This window comes from Chrysemys picta, chromosome 19, assembly GCF_011386835.1.
Source record: "Chrysemys picta bellii isolate R12L10 chromosome 19, ASM1138683v2, whole genome shotgun sequence".
NCBI classification, from domain to species: Eukaryota; Metazoa; Chordata; order Testudines; family Emydidae; genus Chrysemys; species Chrysemys picta.
This window is the reverse complement of record NC_088809.1, coordinates 328,420-345,651: the sequence shown is the minus strand read 5'-3', so window position 1 is coordinate 345,651 and position 17,232 is coordinate 328,420. Positions and strand designations below refer to the sequence as shown.

Sequence of the window (17,232 nt, the reverse complement as noted above, 5' to 3'; positions counted from 1 at the left end):
TACATCAACTCCTCTAGATATTTGCCTAGTTTTACAACAGGCTACACAGAAAGCACTAGCGAAGTCAGTACAAACTAAAATTTAATACAGACAATTACTTGTTTATACTGTTCTATATAATATACACTGAAATGTAAGTACAATAGTTATATTTCAATTAATTTATAATATGGTAAAAATGAGAAAGTAAGCAATTTTTCAGTAATAGCGTGCTGTGACACTTTTGTATATTATGCCTGATTTTGTAAGCAAGTAGTTTTTAAGTGAGGTGAAACTTGGGGGTTTGCAAGACAAATCAGACTCCTGAAAGCTGTACAGTAGTCTGGAAAGGTTGAGAGCCACTGATTTAAGAGGTAAGAATATTTTGTCTTCTCCCTGCAAAGAAGCAGTTGTATCTTGACATATATTTTAAAGTAAATTAATTTATTGCGTATTAAATGTAAATTGCCACTTACTACTTCTGTCCATAAGGTGGGCAGCTCTTCATGGGTCAGCATTGTCAGTGTACACTTTTTGTTTTCTATTAAAATAGGAAGGATGTTTACCAAGGAACTTTAGCAAGCTTATCCTTATTTAGCATCCACATAGGAAATTTCTAATTCTCAGCTGACTTCAGGAAAAACAATGTATCTCTGGACATAGATAGTACAGCTGTGTGTAAACAGGAAATATTTCTGAGCTGTATTGTGTGTTTTCTATATCCTAAAAATACACTCTGATAAGGGCTATTGTCTGCACCACCATTATTTCCTTCTCTGCTCCTGCAGCAGTGACACTCAGATGAACCTGCCCTTAATTAATATGCTGCAGTGGAAGGGCCAGTTCAAGAAAGCTTGAATTATTATGTTTTTGTTGAGGGAGAAATTACTCTGGTGGCTTTTTTGGAGACAGAGAACTGCATGACTACCAGGAATATTTCAAATCATCCTCTTGTACCCTGGCGATGGCAGATTTTCTACCTTACTGTGAATGAAATGAGGCAATTGTTTTCAGAATAACAGTATATGAAGGTCACAGAAGAACTCGTCAGTGAGTGATTACATTGCTTTTAACAGATTTGTAGCTCACACTCTATGTGTTAACATAGAGTACTACTTTATGTTCTTGTTTCTGATTCCTCAACTTCTCATTCTCTCCAGATATCTCTCTTGGAGAAGAATGATGTCCATTGTGTTCTGTGGAAAGTAGGATTTAAAGGAAGTAATTGAGGCTAGTTATTTAGATATAGTTAATCTTCCCTCTCCCTCCACATTCTTGGACCTTGCCATTTCGGGGAAAGGTCCAAACCTTAGAAATCAGAATGTAGTACAGAGTACTGTAGAGTTGTCCCCAGTCTTTCAATAACTGCTTTGTCCAACCCAATGCTTAGGGATATCCTGTCTGATAACACAGGCAGTGTTTAGTTACAGTAAAAGCTAGTTTGCCAGGGAGAACTCTGTAGATTTTGTCTGTCCAGAAGCCTCAGTTTAAAACAAACAAACAAAAAATCCCATGTACATTGATTGTAACAGAGTCCTGCTTTCTTTCTACCACAAGGTCTACTACAACTAAATGTCAGGTAATGTATATAATCAAACCAGAAAACAGAGGAAAAAGCAGGAAAACTGGTTTAGGGAAACTTGGCTCCTCTCTCTAGCTTATATGCTACTGGAGGAAAACGTTGAAGTCATAGAGGAAATCTTAGACATGGAGATAAAAACGGGAGAGAAGCAAAGAGGGGAAGGAAACGGAGGGAGATGCCGGAAGAATAAAAATATGAAGCCACAAGGAAATTTCAGGAAGAAAGAGACATATTCCACAAGAATAAAAATTTAAGATAATTTTAATTGCCAGCTATGCCTCTGACCTGAAAATTGACTGTCTTCATCTGACTATTTGTGATTGATTACACTCTCTATGTAAGCTCAACAGCTTGTTTCTCTCACCAACAGAAGTTGGTCCAATGAAAGATATTACCTCATCCACCTTGACTCTTTAATATCCTGGGACTGACATGGCTACAATAGTTCATGCATCTGACTATGTCAATCCCACACAAGTAGTGGTGAGGACTTCAGTGTAGTAAACAATTGCTTTGCTACAACCTTGGCTTCTCCTTTAAGGTCTAATGCATGGCCTCCCCTTTCTCCTCTTTTTGACATTTTACCTTTTTTATGAGTCTCTTCTCTTGCCTATTTGTATTTACTTATTCTCTGTCCTCTTCTTCTAGCTTTTTCACTTTCCTCTTCTGTTTTTCTGTTTACCCTTTCTTGTTTGCTACTGAGATCCAGAAGTTTTATGCATATAATTGAAATTATTCCTTTGAAGAAGATCTGAGAAACACATTAGATTTCACATACAAAGATATGAATACTTAAGTACATAGATAGGAAGGCTAGATTAGACACTGCTTTATGGTTGTGGGAATAGGACAGTTCCCAGCTGGAGAAATGATGAAGCAATGATTTTTATCCCAGGAAATAGCTCTGGAAAAGGAACCAATGATTTCTAGCCTTTGAATCAACCTTGAAGGTAGAATGAAAAATGCATGACCAGGGAAATGCCTCTTGGCCTAGAACAATCTTTCCTGTCACATAATACCTAAGGGTAGAATAATAATTCCAAGGGCAAGAAATATCAATGCAAGCAACAAACTATTTGTTCTCAGACCTGCAATGGAATGATCATCTGTGCCATTCTTTTCTTGTTAATCCTTTCATAGGAGGCGGAAGTGTTGAGAGTCTCTGGGTTAGGCTTAAAGGGGCAAAAAACAAGGGAGATGTCATGCTAGGAGTCTACTACAGGCCACCTAACCAGGGGGAAGAAGTGGATGAGGCTTTTTTCAAGCAACTAACAAAATCATCCAAAGCCCAAGATTTGGTGGTGATGGGGGACTTCAACTATCCGGATATATGTTGGGAAAATAACACAGCGGGGCACAGACTATCCAACAAATTCTTGGACTGCATTGGAGACAACTTTTTATTTCAGAAGGTTGAAAAAGCTACTAGGGGGGAAGCTGTTCTACACTTGATTTTAACAAATAGGGAGGAACTCATTGAGAATGTGAAAGTAGAAGGCAGCCTGGGTGAAAGTGATCATGAAATCATAGAGTTTGCAATTCTAACGAAGGGTAGAAGGGAGAACAGCAAAATAGAGACAATGGATTTCAGGAAGGCAGATTTTGGGAAGCTCAGAGAGCTGATAGGTAAGGTCCCATGGGAATCAAGACTGAGGAGAAAAACAACTGAGGAGAGTTGGCAGTTTTTCAAAGGGACACTATTAAGGGCCCAAAAGCAAGCTATTCCGCTGGTTAAGAAAGATAGAAAATGTGGCAAAAGACCACCTTGGCTTAACCATGAGATCTTGCACGATCTAAAAAATAAAAAGGAGTCATATAAAAAATGGAAACTAGGACAGATTACAAAGGAGGAATATAGGCAAACAACACAGGAATGCAGGGGCAAGATTAGAAAGGCAAAGGCCCAAAATGAGCTCAAACTAGCTACAGGAATAAAAGGAAACAAGAAGACTTTTTATCAATACATTAGAAGCAAGAGAAAGACCAAAGACAGGGTAGGCCCACTGCTTAGTGAAGAGGGAGAAACAGTAACAGGAAACTTGGAAATGGCAGAGATGCTTAATGACTTCTTTGTTTCGGTCTTCACCGAGAAGTCTGAAGCAATGCCTAACATAGTGAATGCTAATGGGAAGGGGGTAGGTTTAGCGGATAAAATAAAAAAAGAACAAGTTAAAAATCACTTAGAAAAGTTAGATGCCTGCAAGTCACCCGGGCCTGATGAAATGCATCCTAGAATACTCAAGGAGCTAATAGAGGAGGTATCTGAGCCTCTAGCTATTATCTTTGGAAAGTCATGGGAGACGGGAGAGATTCCAGAAGACTGGAAAAGGGCAAATATAGTGCCCATCTATAAAAAGGGAAATAAAAACAACCCAGGTAACTACAGACCAGTTAGTTTAACTTCTGTGCCAGGGAAGATAATGGAGCAAGTAATTAAGGAAATCATCTGCAAACACTTGGAAGGTGGTAAGGTGATAGGGAACAGCCAGCATGGATTTGTGAAGAACAAATCATGTCAAACCAATCTGATAGCTTTCTTTGATAGAATAACGAGCCTTGTGGATAAGGGTGAAGCGGTGGATGTGGTATACCTAGACTTTAGTAAGGCATTTGATACGGTCTCGCATGATATTCTTATCGATAAACTAGGCAAATACAAATTAGATGGGGCTACTATAAGGTGGGTGCATAACTGGCTGGATAACCGTACTCAGAGAGTTGTTATTAATGGTTCCCAATCCTGCTGGAAAGGCGTAACGAGTGGGGTTCCGCAGGGGTCTGTTTTGGGACCGGCTCTGTTCAATATCTTCATCAACGACTTAGATATTGGCATAGAAAGTACGCTTATTAAGTTTGCGGATGATACCAAACTGGGAGGGATTGCAACTACTTTGGAGGACAGGGTCATAATTCAAAATGATCTGGACAAATTGGAGAAATGGTCTGAGTTAAACAGGATGAAGTTTAACAAAGACAAATGCAAAGTGCTCCACTTAGGAAGGAAAAATCAATTTCACACATACAGAATGGGAAAAGATTGTCTAGGAAGGAGTACGGCAGAAAGGGATCTAGGGGTTATAGTGGACCACAAGCTAAATATGAGTCAACAGTGTGATGCTGTTGCAAAAAAAGCAAACATGATTCTGGGATGCATTAACAGGTGTGTTGTGAGCAAGACACGAGAAGTCATTCTTCCGCTCTACTCTGCTCTGGTTAGGCCTCAGCTGGAGTATTGTGTCCAGTTCTGGGCGCCACATTTTAAAAAAGATGTGGAGAAATTGGAAAGGGTCCAAAGAAGAGCAACAAGAATGATTAAAGGTCTTGAGAACATGACCTATGAAGGAAGGCTGAAAGAACTGGGTTTGTTTAGTTTGGAGAAGAGAAGACTGAGAGGGGACATGATAGCAGTTTACAGGTATCTAAAAGGGTGTCATGAGGAGGAGGGAGAGAACTTGTTCACCTTAGCCTCTAAGGATAGAACCAGAAACAATGGGTTTAAACTGCAGCAAGGGAGGTCTAGGTTGGACATTAGGAAAAAGTTCCTAACTGTCAGGGTGGTTAAACACTGGAATAAATTGCCTAGGGAGGTTGTGGAATCTCCGTCTCTGGAGATATTTAAGAGTAGGTTAGATAAATGTCTATCAGGGATGGTCTAGACAGTATTTGGTCCTGCCATGCGGGCAGGGGACTGGACTCGATGACCTCTCGAGGTCCCTTCCAGTCCTATAATCTATGATTCTATGATTCTATGATTTGTGGGTGACATTTAAGGTGCTATATATTTATAAATGTTTTAGGAGTCAAGTATTCTCACTAGCAATCCTCCTCATCTGGAATTACCTTCCTCTGGAAACAAGTGTCTGGGCTCAAATATGGCTACTGAGAATCGATACAGCTACCAACAGCAGGTTTTGAAATGTCCAGCGTTTAGCCTATTGGTTGGTATTCTTTGGTCTGTTCAGGATATCTGTTTAGAGGCTTTGAAGGTGAGGGGTCATTTGCAGTGTTTCTAAACATTATCCCCAAAATAGAGAGTAAAGTACAGCCAGATGCAACACTGATAGATGCCTCAAAGGTGTATCTGGTGGTTGCCAACAGTTTTACCTTGTACTTAGAGTAACAAATGCTTTGAGGTAACTTTTTTTTTTTTTTTTTTTTTTTTTTATAATGGTGACTGCTATGTTTGATTTTGTCAGAACTAGTTAACAATGAAGAACTTAATAACAATTTAGTTCTATAGTAATTTGAAGGACTTCCTGGAGTTACAGTGGGAATAGTTGGTATTTTCTGTTGCACCATCTCTTTAAATCCAATATCTCACAGTCCAACACAGAGAATCTTTCCTGCATAAAATCTCAGGGCAGTGCTTACAAAGTCTTCTGTACAGTACTTTTATGCCAATAACTGTCAAATTCCAGCCATAGCAACCTGACTTTTCTATGTCCTCTGGGTCTGAAATGGAACGTCTAGAGTTAACAGCAACAAGCAAGGACATAAATTAATGATTCCTGGAACTGTCTTGACTCACTGTAACCATCCAGAATTTAGTGGAAACTAGTGCTTGAACTTAATTGTAGTTTGAGCTCACACCTACATTTAGTGTAAATACAAGGATTCAGCTCTTCCGCTCACAGTAGGACCAAAGAACCTACTCAGTCCGTTGTTTCATAGAATACTGTTGCTGTTCCTTGATGTCAGCACCTTCCTCTAAAAGACAGAGAAATCTACTAACTTAGTTCTGGAAAGATGGAACTGCAAATTGAGTACATTCCCACAGGAGAAATCATCCGTGTGGTCAGTCAGAATGGAGAGTGCAAGACTGTAAGCCTGTGTTTCTTATTGTTCTCTTTTCACTTCTTGCTTTGGAGTTAGTTATTTTCAAAATGAGCAATCTAGTCACCATTGTTCTGAGTTCAGGAGAAAAGTTAATGTGAGAAGGCTAATGAGGCTACTGCAAAGACTCCTAATTAGAATGATTGTGACCATCTTTTAAATAGAAATTTTTAAACTCGGCAGCAGTATAAAAGAAGAGTCTGTGATTGAGAATTAAGGAAATGGCAGAAGTGTTCAAAACAGTGTTGTATGAGTTCACCACACTTAGCATGATTTGTAATTGGTATGGCCCAGGAGCACTGAGTTGGTGCATTAGAATTTGGGAAAGGATTTATAAAATAACTGAAGGGAAGAAAACCAGTTTTAAAAAGAATACTGTCCAGCCTCTTAGATATTCATTGGTCATCTTGCCGCTGGATTCATGTCAGAAACTTATTTAAAAAATTAGTAAATACTAAAGAGTGGAAAATAGAGGTAGAACACACAAACAACAAGGAGACCGGTGGCACCTTAAAGACTAACAGATTTATTTGGGCATAAGCTTTCTTGGGTAAAAGTGAGGTTTTTTACCCATGAAAGCTTATCCCAAATAAATCTTTCGTGGGTAAAAAAACTCACTTTTACCCAAGAAAGCTTATGCCCAAATAAATCTGTTAGTCTTTAAGGTGCCACCGGACTCCTTGTTGTTTTTTTGGATACAGACTAACACAGCTATCTCCTGATAGAGGTAGAACAATGTATCAAGAAAAATAAGATGAAAATTGTCAGCATCTTGGAGAACTGGGTTTCCGATCTAGTTACTTCATGACCACTTTATTGAATTATGTTTAGAATCCTGTGTATATGTGCATTGCTAATGGAGAGTCACTGGGTGGGTTTTTACCTATAGCTCAACACACAAGTAGAGTTAAATGTTCCCGAGAGCACCACTGTGCATTGTTTTTAAAAAAGCTACAAAATATATTCTCTCTCTCACTCTTCAGGCTTCCATGTGAACAGAACATCTGTGTTGTATTTAGACTGTATTCAAAGTATTCAGTTTTCTAATATCTGTGTAAATTTCACAGAAAGGACCTAAAATAAAATGGGCAGTTCAGGAAGGTTAAAGCCTACAGCATATTTTTATCTTGATTTCTGAAGGTCAAGTAACAAATTTTTGTTTTTCCTTTACTGTCAAGGTATGCCCTGAGTAGGAAATTGCAGTTGTCAGTTCTGCTGGATTAAGAATACACTGCAACTAAGTTATAGGGTGTTTTTCTTTCAAGTGAATAAATCTTGCTTCTAAAAGAAATTAACATTTCACTCCTTCACATTTCTGTATTACTTTTTGTTTGTACATGTTAGAGCTACTCAGAACACGATTGTGAATGATTTTAATTATTTCTATAGTAATTTAAGCCAAATAATTTCATACCTAAACACAGCTATGTACATATGTCCCTGTCTGTCTATTTTAGGTGCTTATATGGCTCCTATTACCATAGTATCTGAGTGCCTTATGAGAATAAATACATTAAAGATTTTAGCAACCCTGTGAGGTAGGGAACTACCAAAGAAGATGGAGCTAGGCTGTTCTCAGTGGTGGCAGATGGCAGAACAAGAAGCAATGGTCTCAAGTTGCAGTTGGGGAGGACTAGGTTGGATATTAGGAAAAACTATTTCACTAGGAGGGTCGTGAAACACTGGAATGGGTTACCTGGGGAGGTGGTGGAATCTCCATCCTTAGAGGTTTTTAAGGCTTAGCTTCACAAAGTTCTGACTGGGATGATTTAGTTGGGGTTGGTCCTGCTTTGAACAGGGGGTTGGACTAGATGACCTCCTGACGTCTCTTCCAACCCTAATCTTCTATGATTCTATACTGTTATCCCCATTTTACAGAGATGAAATTCTAGCACAAAGAGGCTACATGACTTGCCAAGGTAACACAGGAAGCCTTTGGTAGAGCAGGGAACGGAACCTGTCTCCCATATCTCAGGCTAATGCCCTAATTGCTGGATCATCCTTTCTTAATTAATGGAGATATCCCATCTCCTAGACCTGGAAGGGACCTTGAAAGGTCATCGAGTCCAGCCCCCTGCCTTCACTAGCAGGACCAAGTACTGATTTTGCCCCAGATCCCTAAGTGGCCCCCTCAAGGATTGAACTCATAACCCTGGGTTTAGCAGGCCAATGCTCAAACCACTGAGCTATCCCTCCCTCTGTCTTAATACGGCTCTGTATGCAGCAATAAGTAAAAATTTTCCATTTCCCTACGTGTAGTAATCAAACTTTATTTTACCCAGGCCTTGATTTTACTCTAAATTTCTGTGATTGGTGTTGCAGTTATTAAATATCTCTGCAATACTGATTGCACAAGTGCTTTGTGCTAAGCAATTGCATGCTGAAGCAAGCATAGTCTGTTACTCCAGTTTCCTTTCACTACCATTTTACTAAGCAATTTAAAACTTCCATATGAAAACTGGTGAGCATAACTGCCTTACAGATTGCACAAACATTCATTAAGTAAAACTTCTCTGACCCCCATAAGAAATCCTATCCCTCTGGCTTGCCAGAACGTCATGCTGCAGACACCATTAGTCTTTCCCATCCTCCTTTTAAATGGCCTGCAAGTTGCATTACCATCCGTGTGGCAGCAGAGGACGTTGGCTGGACTGGATGGTCTCTCCCAAAGAGAAATGTTCACTCAGGCCTTCCCCTGAATGATAGGTACCTACATCTTGGGAGAGGATACAAAAGAAAAGCTCAGGAGTACTTGTGGCACCTTAGAGACTAACCAATTTATTTGAGCATAAGCTTTCGTGGGCTACAGCCCACTTCTTCGGATGCATAGAATGGAACATATATATATACACACACACACATACAGAGAGCATGAAAAGGTGGGAGTTGTCTTACCAACTCTAAGAGGCCAATTAAGTAAGAGAAAAAGAAAAGCTGTTAGTTCAGCTATTTAAAAAAAGTTTAAAATATTCATTAAAACTGCATAAAACAATAATTTGCTAACTTGAGAACAGCACCTGTTCTGGAGAAACTTTTGTGCCAGGAACTATAGAACAGGTGCCTCGGCAGTCTTGTACATCAACGGCTGAAGGGGGTGCTGTGAGTGGACATGCTATTCTTTTCTACAAAACCCAGACTTGTTAGTGTGACTATGCTTAACGGTTGTGGAAATAAAATGGTTCTCACAGTGTTTAGCTTCACTAGCAGCCTGCATCCTTTCATGGTGAATAGAGTTGATAGGTCTATAGAGTTTCTTGTAGCCTCTTCATTGGCCTGCAGTCAGCACTGCCTCCTTACCTTTCCTCTAGTACCTGTACATGAAGAAAGTGAAGCTGAGCTGGAGTTAACTCATTGCTTGCTAGTAACCAGGTAGGGCCTTTACACCCTGTCTCACAATCTGATGGCTGGTTGGTTGTCATTCTTGCTGGCAGTGGCAAAAGATTCTGTTGTCATGGTGACTGAACTTGCTTCTCAGTAAGAGAGGTGGAGGTCCTTCCATAATAAGGATGAGGCCTATTGGCAGACAGTCTGGATCAACTTGGACCAGCACTGTACTGGTTCTGTGGTTACTCTTTATGGTTGTCTAACACTTTCACCATTACAAAATATACATAAGCATTTAAAAAAATCACAAAAGAAAACACAAATATGTGGTGTGGTAGGTCCTACATGTAAACAAAGCTGATCATGTAAGTACCCAGTTTTGTTGTCTTGGTTTTCTTGTCTACATTATTTTGCTTGCCTTGAATTCTTTTAGTTAGAGATGAAATAATCAATGTAGAAATATGTAGGAGATTCATGATCTGAAAGCTGGTGAAAATATGATTTCTGTTTTTGTGGTATAAGAGTTTTTTTGGAGAACACACTCTTACAAGGGTATTCAGCATTTGAAAGCATTCTGGAAAATCTGTTCTTGGTTTTAAAGAACAGGGATTGAGAGAATCACGAAGACTGTGGTTTGGGGTGTCAGAATCTGCCTTCATTATGGATTGGGAATCTGTTCTCATTGTTTGGGAATACAGGTGTGGATGTTATGGGGAACATGCTCTCATTGTGAGGTAAGAGAAGAGGGATTTAGTGTGCTATGAAGAACCTGTCCTTAGTCTTAAGTAATAAAAAAAAATACATACTAATCCATTTATTTGTCATTGTTCTGTTTCTTCATCATACAAAACAAGATTTGTGACAACACATTTATAGCTCCATCTACAAAGAAACAAAAGCAAAAAAGATTTCCACTCACAGGAAGTATGTTGTAAGGCTCTATCTCTTTCTCCTCAGTCGTTCAAAAAAAAAAGACTGAAATCACAAGAATGAGATGCATGTGTAGAAAGTGCCTAGCAAGCAAAATGGGGTCCTGGACCATGACTAGAGCTCCTAGTCCTATGATAATACAAATATAAATAATATATTAGGGAATGGGAGTAGGATGAATACAACAAACAATTACTCTTATGTAGTTCCGTGTCTTATGTCCCTTCATTCCCCATCCCTATAAAACAAGATTCCATATTGAAGGGAGAAATGGCAAGTAATGAAAAATTTAAGTGGCCTTTCCTTGAATGGCAGCCTGGAGATCCGAAGAAGTGGGCTGTAGTCCACGAAAGCTTATGCTCTAATAAATTTGTTAGTCTCTAAGGTGCCACAAGTACTCCTGTTCTTTTAGCCTGGAGATACGCAACTAAAATCAACCTTGGAGGAGAACCATAGGGCAAACTAGGAATGAATAAAAAGGGACGAGATGAGAACCAGGGAGCCACACACAGAAATTGTCATCACCTGACCCTAAAGTGTGGAAATTTGTGTGCGCCAACAATTGAGAAAGAGGCTTTTTTTTTTTTTTTTTTTAACACATGGAATTGCAGATTAAAACTTGCCTTTCAGGGTTGGAACCAGATCTTCACGCTAGTCTACATCATAAACAATTCCTACTGTTTTTAAGGAAGAAATACAGATCCTTTTGAACTAAAGCTATGTATTTAGCTAGAAGGGAAAAGGAAAGCCTTTAGACTAGAGATCCTAAATCACTAAGACCTTTAAATGGCAAAATAAATAGTTTTATAACAAAATAGATGAAAATTTACCTGCCAAGATCTGAACTAATTTTCAACCCATGGTTTGTTTACAAATTTTAAAAGAGAATGTCTATTTACCCTTTTAAAAGAAGGTCCAACAAGGTGCCACTTCTGTTAGAGTGAAGGATTTAATCCTGCATGGTGTGCACAAGTAGTTGATGCTGCCTCCAGCATGTGGTATAGTGAGGTCAGGACATGGGGAGCATAATGCTATTTTTGACACAGGGTGGGATGCAGTGATGTCGCCTCTGACGTGTGGCACAGCACAGTGCTATCTGGGTCTCTCAAAATTCTCTGTGCTCTCTTCCAAGCTACTCATATGCATGGAACACATAAGCCCAAACCTTTTCCTCCTACATATTCTTCCTCAAGACTCACTCTGCCACAGTACTTAATAAATCAGCTGATTAATGATGACTTTGGGGGTAGATCAGGATAGTTGGCACCTTTATTTTAAATAATTTTAAATGTCTGTGTGTATGTGTATATAAAATTGTACATTTGACAGTATCCTTTAACCTTTTGTCTGTCACTTTTCGTCTACAGCTGGAAGCTCTTCGGGCAGGACTGTTATTTACTTGCCTTATTGTAGTATCTAGAAGCCCCAGTCATGAACCAGGACTCTGCATAGCACATTTTTTTCAGATTTATTCCAATTAACATCCATTAGATTTAAAAGTACATGTTTAGCTTGTAATACAATTGCTTTTGATAGGAAAAAATGAACTTTGCAGTTAAGTTATGGCCAAAATATATGGGTATAAGAGCATTCCCAGAGCATATGCATTAAGTTTGCACCTGCTGAATCACAGTGTCAACATTTGTCTGACTAGTTGGACCTGTTTTGAACAGTTGGAGAGGGATACAATGCATCCTCCATATGACTTTCTGTTGGATTAATCTTAAATGGAAGTTCAAGGAACAGTTCAGTGTACTGGCTAAATTTGTTTCCATTGGTTAGCAGTGTGTCTCAGGAGGGAAAAATTCTCATATTGCTGGTGTACTATCAGAGATTGATAGACCTGATTTCATTATTAAGTACTGAATCCACCAGATCCATAGAAATCAGGAAGAAATCTATATGTGGAATCTGGGGAGGGGAAAAAAGTAAAATCCTTCATTATAGAGTTCTGCAACTGCCATACATTTGTAACCCTAATTCTTCCACAGAGTCTTTTATAATGTTTCTAGCATGTGCTTTTGTATGCTGGGGTTGGCATGACTTGTCTAAAAAGGGGTCCAACACCTCATTATAATCTCCTGATACGATAATTGATTCTAGTGGGATATTCATTAATTTTGAAAAAAAAATTGGGTCATCTTTATTGGGTCCATATATATTAATCAGGGATACAGAGTCAGAGATCTTAGCAAAAAGAAGAACAGGAGTACTTGTGGCACCTTAGAGACTAACAAATTTATTAGAGCATAAGCTTTCGTGGACTACAGCCCACTTCTTCGGATCTTAGCCTTCACCAGCAAAAATCTACCTTCCTCCTCTTTATTTATATCTAGAATTTGTAAATTGAGTCTTTTGTGAAACATTACTACACGTTTGGCTGCAGAGGAGAAATTGTTAAATGCCCTTTTCCCCATTCAGACCCCCCTAAATTTCTCTGCCTCCAAGTCATTAAGGTCACTTTCCAGTAGGAAGATATCTGCTTCCAGTGTTTTTTAGATGGGTGATCATTCTTTTTTTCTTTATCATGTGATTCATCCCTTAGATATTCCAGGAAACACAATTTATAATATTAGTCATAAGAAGTGGCTATATCTCTTTATCAGGTGGCTGAATAGTGTCATTGTTTGTTCCAGATCTAGGAATGGTATATCTAGGTTCCTCCTCACTGCCCCTGGGGGAAAGGAAAAGGGAAAGGTTAAGGCAGACCAGCAAAGGTAAAAGATAGCTATAATGTGGGAAACGAATAGAAGAAGAAGAAATGAAATGGTCAAAACTGACCTTAAAAATACTTAGAAAAAATATGTAACTCTTATCCAAACAGAAATAGCACCTATGTCCAGGTGGTTTACAAGGGGGTGGGCTCACCACTCACTTTCCCTAACCCCCAAAACACTCATTTGGACTATAACAGATTCCTTCTAATTTTATAAAGAAGAAATACACTGATATCAAGGGAGGGCATAGTTTCTGCACTGTTCACAACAACAACAAAAAAGGGGGAAGAAGACTAGAGTCTAAACTTAAGAACAAGTCTATAGTGGATATATAAGAGAGTTATACAAATTGTTTAAATAACTTTAACATAAATGGGTCATTTGCAGATAAGGGTTCATTGGCAGAACATTTCTGCCTAAACTTTGCCCCCTAGAGCCTTCTCCACGCTCAATTATAGTATGAACGCCATTGCCCAATAGTTTTACAGCAGCAAGGTAAATCAACATAACATTTATTTCAACTCATTTAACAAAAATAAAAAGTAAAGAAAAGCACCTTAACTAATATTATTGAAAAAAACCCTAACAATCTTATACTAACACATTCTCAGTAATTTGGTGAATCATAACCAGCAATTATAATTATTCTGGGATAGATTTTTTGTTACAGTTGGAAAATTTAAAAGATTAATCATTAAACTTAAATATTGATTACATTGTTTAGATCTGGTATCTCTTATAAGTGTGCATTTTAAGGCAAATGGATTGAATATTTCCAGATTTACTATAAACCCAGAATCTAGGAAATCAGATGGGGATGAAACAAACTGAAATCATCAGGGATGAAGGTTGGGTTGCCAAGGGTCTGGTTTTTGACCGGAACACCTAGTCGAAAAGGGACCCCAGCGGCTCCAGTCAGCACCGGTCTGTGGCACACGGCACTAAGGCAGGCTCCCTGCCTGCCCTGGCTCTGCACAGCTCCCGGAAGTGACCGGTATTTCCCTGTGGCCCCTAGGCATAGGTGCAGAGCTTCCCTCCTGCACCCCAAACCCCTCATCCCCAGACCCACCCTAGAGCCCGCACCCTCTCCCCCTGCCTCAACCCGCAACCCCCTCCCACATTCCAAATCCCTTGGCCCCACCCCTGGAGCCCCTTCCTGCATCCCAAACCCCTCATCCAGAGCCCTCACCCCCTCCCATGCCCCCGCCCAGTGAGGGTGGGAGAGAGCGAGCCACTGAGGGAGGGGGAATACAGTGAGCAGTGCCTCGGGGAAGGGGAAGAGCTAGGGTGTTTGGTTTTGTCCGATTAGAAAGTTGCCAACCCTAGGAGGGAGGGGGCTGGAGGGAGTGGGGGCGGGGCCTCAGAGAAGGGGTGGAGATGGAAGGGGCAGGGCAAGGGTGTTCAGTTTTGTGCAATTAGAAAGTTGCCAAGCCATGATGAATGGGATGATTAAAAAAAAAAAAAAACAGTGGCAAAAAATGAGGAAGAATGCCTCAGAACACAAAATCACACTTCTCTGTTGAAAATGTTGATACACAGGTGTAAAAAGTTCCCAAGTCTGGTGAAGTGGTTTGCTTGGAGTTAGGATCTCAGACTCAAAGGTGTATGTGTCCCGTCTGCACTGGAATCATGAGGGGGCAGGGAGAGGGTAGGTGGAGGCAAGGCAGGTGTGTCAATAGTGTAACACTCCAGCCTGCTAACAGCATCAGCAAGAGCTGCTCCCTGAGTCTGATGGAGGATCAAGAGGGTCAATCAGAGATGAGCTTTCTCCTCACCCACTTGCTCCCTAGCTCGCTCTCTCTGCTACTGAAACTAGGGAAGCTGAACAAGTTAAAAGTGGGGAAGGAAGGGGAGAAAGTGGTGGGTTTGCCTTGTACAGTTTGTTGCTAGACTGAGAACTGAATTCCAGCACTGTAGTGACTGATCTGGTAAGGTTATTCCAATTCCTCATGTCAGTTTCTTTTGTAGAGTCTTTTGCTGTAGAGAGATCAGATATCTTTCATCATCATTTGATGTCATAAAACTAAGTATCTTGCCTTCCTTTTTAACTTTTGAAAGTAGCAGGGAAGAAAATGAAATAGTCCAAACCTTACCTTTTGGCTAACGCTCTTGATCTGTTGAATTTAGCCCTCTTTTCCACCACATCCTTGGTATAACCAGGAAAATCATCAGCCTATGTCCTTTCCATGTTAGATTTTTTAGTTCATGGGCTTTTTAAAGAATGAGTTCCTTAGTATTATATTTTGTTAATATTATAATTATGGTGAGGAGATTTGGTGCAAGTGAGTGATGGGCTCTTTCAATGTCTAAGTTCTGATCTGGGTGCAGAAACAAAAGCACTAGCAGCATGGTGCATCAAAATTCCACAGACCTTCCTTTTTCCAGTCCCTCTGGGAGACCCACAATTCTCTGATTGTTTCTCCTTGATCTTCCCTCAAGATCATTAACCTTTTTTTTTCAGGGTTGAATAGTCCTTTCCTGTTTATATTCATAATATGCACTGTGAGGAGACTCTGTTCTCAGCTTCGTCTAGTCTTGATGCCAAGCCTTGCAAATTAACTTGATGTGTACTGGTAATACTTTTGATTTGTTATATCTTCAGATATTCTTCTCAAGGTAATTTGTTCACTTGAGATTAATTTTAGCCATTCCATAATTTCATCTAGTCTCAAAGGGGCAGCCTCTCCCTGCAAGACGACTTTCCAATAGCTTCTGCTTTTTAGGATTTTGTAGAAAGTCTGGAGATTGAGAAACATCTGTAATGGTATTAAACTAAAAGAAAATAGTTGTAGAATAATATCTGATGAAAATGAGATGGAGAAAAAGTGATTCAGCTGCTGATGGATTTTAGAAGGTTGGGAAGAGAGCTGTAAACTGTGCAGCCACCATCCCCCTAGTGTCTCCCAGAAATCCTTATGCTTTTGGTAGATTGAAGGGGTGTTGGCAGTGGTTATTCATTAGATTGGATTTCAGTAAGAACAGTATCCCCATGGTTATAGCTGACTGTTGGGTCCTGCATAATATATGTGAGGCAAAAGGGGGGAAGTTACTGCCATGGTAGAATGCAGAGGTGGAGTGGCTCTCTGCTGAGTTTGACACAATAGCCACTAGAAGAGCTCAACATGAAATCTTGTGATTGACAGAGGCTTTGATAGAGCGCTTTAGCGGTCAGCAATGGTACTATTCTGTGCTGGACTGTTCTCTAGACCTGGTGCTTTGGGTCCTGCTAGGAATTGTGTGGCACTGTACATTTACATATCCTGTGTACTTTGAGTATGGCTATGCATTCTGCAGTGTGTGTTGTGAACTAATCAAGGTAATTTTATTCTCCAAAAATAGTAATTTGAGTGCCAAAATCAGTGCCCGTTTTTTTGTATATTGTTTTTCTGCAATGCAATACAAACTTTAAGCATAACTTCATGGAATGAGACTTTGAAATTGGAAAGGCAGAAAACACTTCTGTCCATTTCAGTGTGTAAATATAGTCCTGTGTACCTACACATACACTGACCTGTGAGAACCATACGTGGTGTATGAGAAGCTGTGTTTTTTCTTGCTGTCGTTGTTGTCCCTTCGCCCCCACCCCCCCACGCCCGGTGTGGAGTAAGGATGTGGCCCATTATGCTATGTGGAATGTTGGGGGGGGTGGTAGGGAGCTGCTAGTGTGGAGTTCTCTAAGAATGGAATGGAATGGAACGCTTGCTCTTGCGTAAGTGGGGGAGGTTCTGTAATTATCTACACAGATTAACATAAGGTACTTGCCCATTTTTCATGATTCTCAGGTGATTCGCTGTACATTTCAAAAAGAGGAACACAGTGATGTTACTATGTTTAAACGTTCATCTAAATGTTAATATGTCCTTTTTA

General features: G+C 39.8%; 1 protein-coding gene and 1 long non-coding RNA gene across 2 annotated transcripts in view; one reads left to right on the top strand and one right to left on the bottom strand.

Moving 5' to 3' along the window:
- LOC135976627 (uncharacterized) overlaps positions 1 to 599 on the bottom strand; it is a 41,032-nt gene extending 40,433 nt beyond the window's left edge. Inside the window, exon 1 of the long non-coding RNA XR_010593957.1 lies at positions 456 to 599. This is a non-coding gene — a long non-coding RNA (uncharacterized LOC135976627). The remainder of the gene's footprint in view (positions 1 to 455) is intronic.
- Positions 600 to 6,146: 5,547 nt separating this feature from the next.
- Positions 6,147 to 17,232, top strand: part of MYO1C (myosin IC) — a 123,389-nt gene continuing 112,303 nt past the window's right edge. Inside the window, exon 1 of the mRNA XM_065573399.1 lies at positions 6,147 to 6,382. Coding sequence (XP_065429471.1) covers positions 6,308 to 6,382 — 75 coding nt within the window. The 5' untranslated portion in view covers positions 6,147 to 6,307. The remainder of the gene's footprint in view (positions 6,383 to 17,232) is intronic.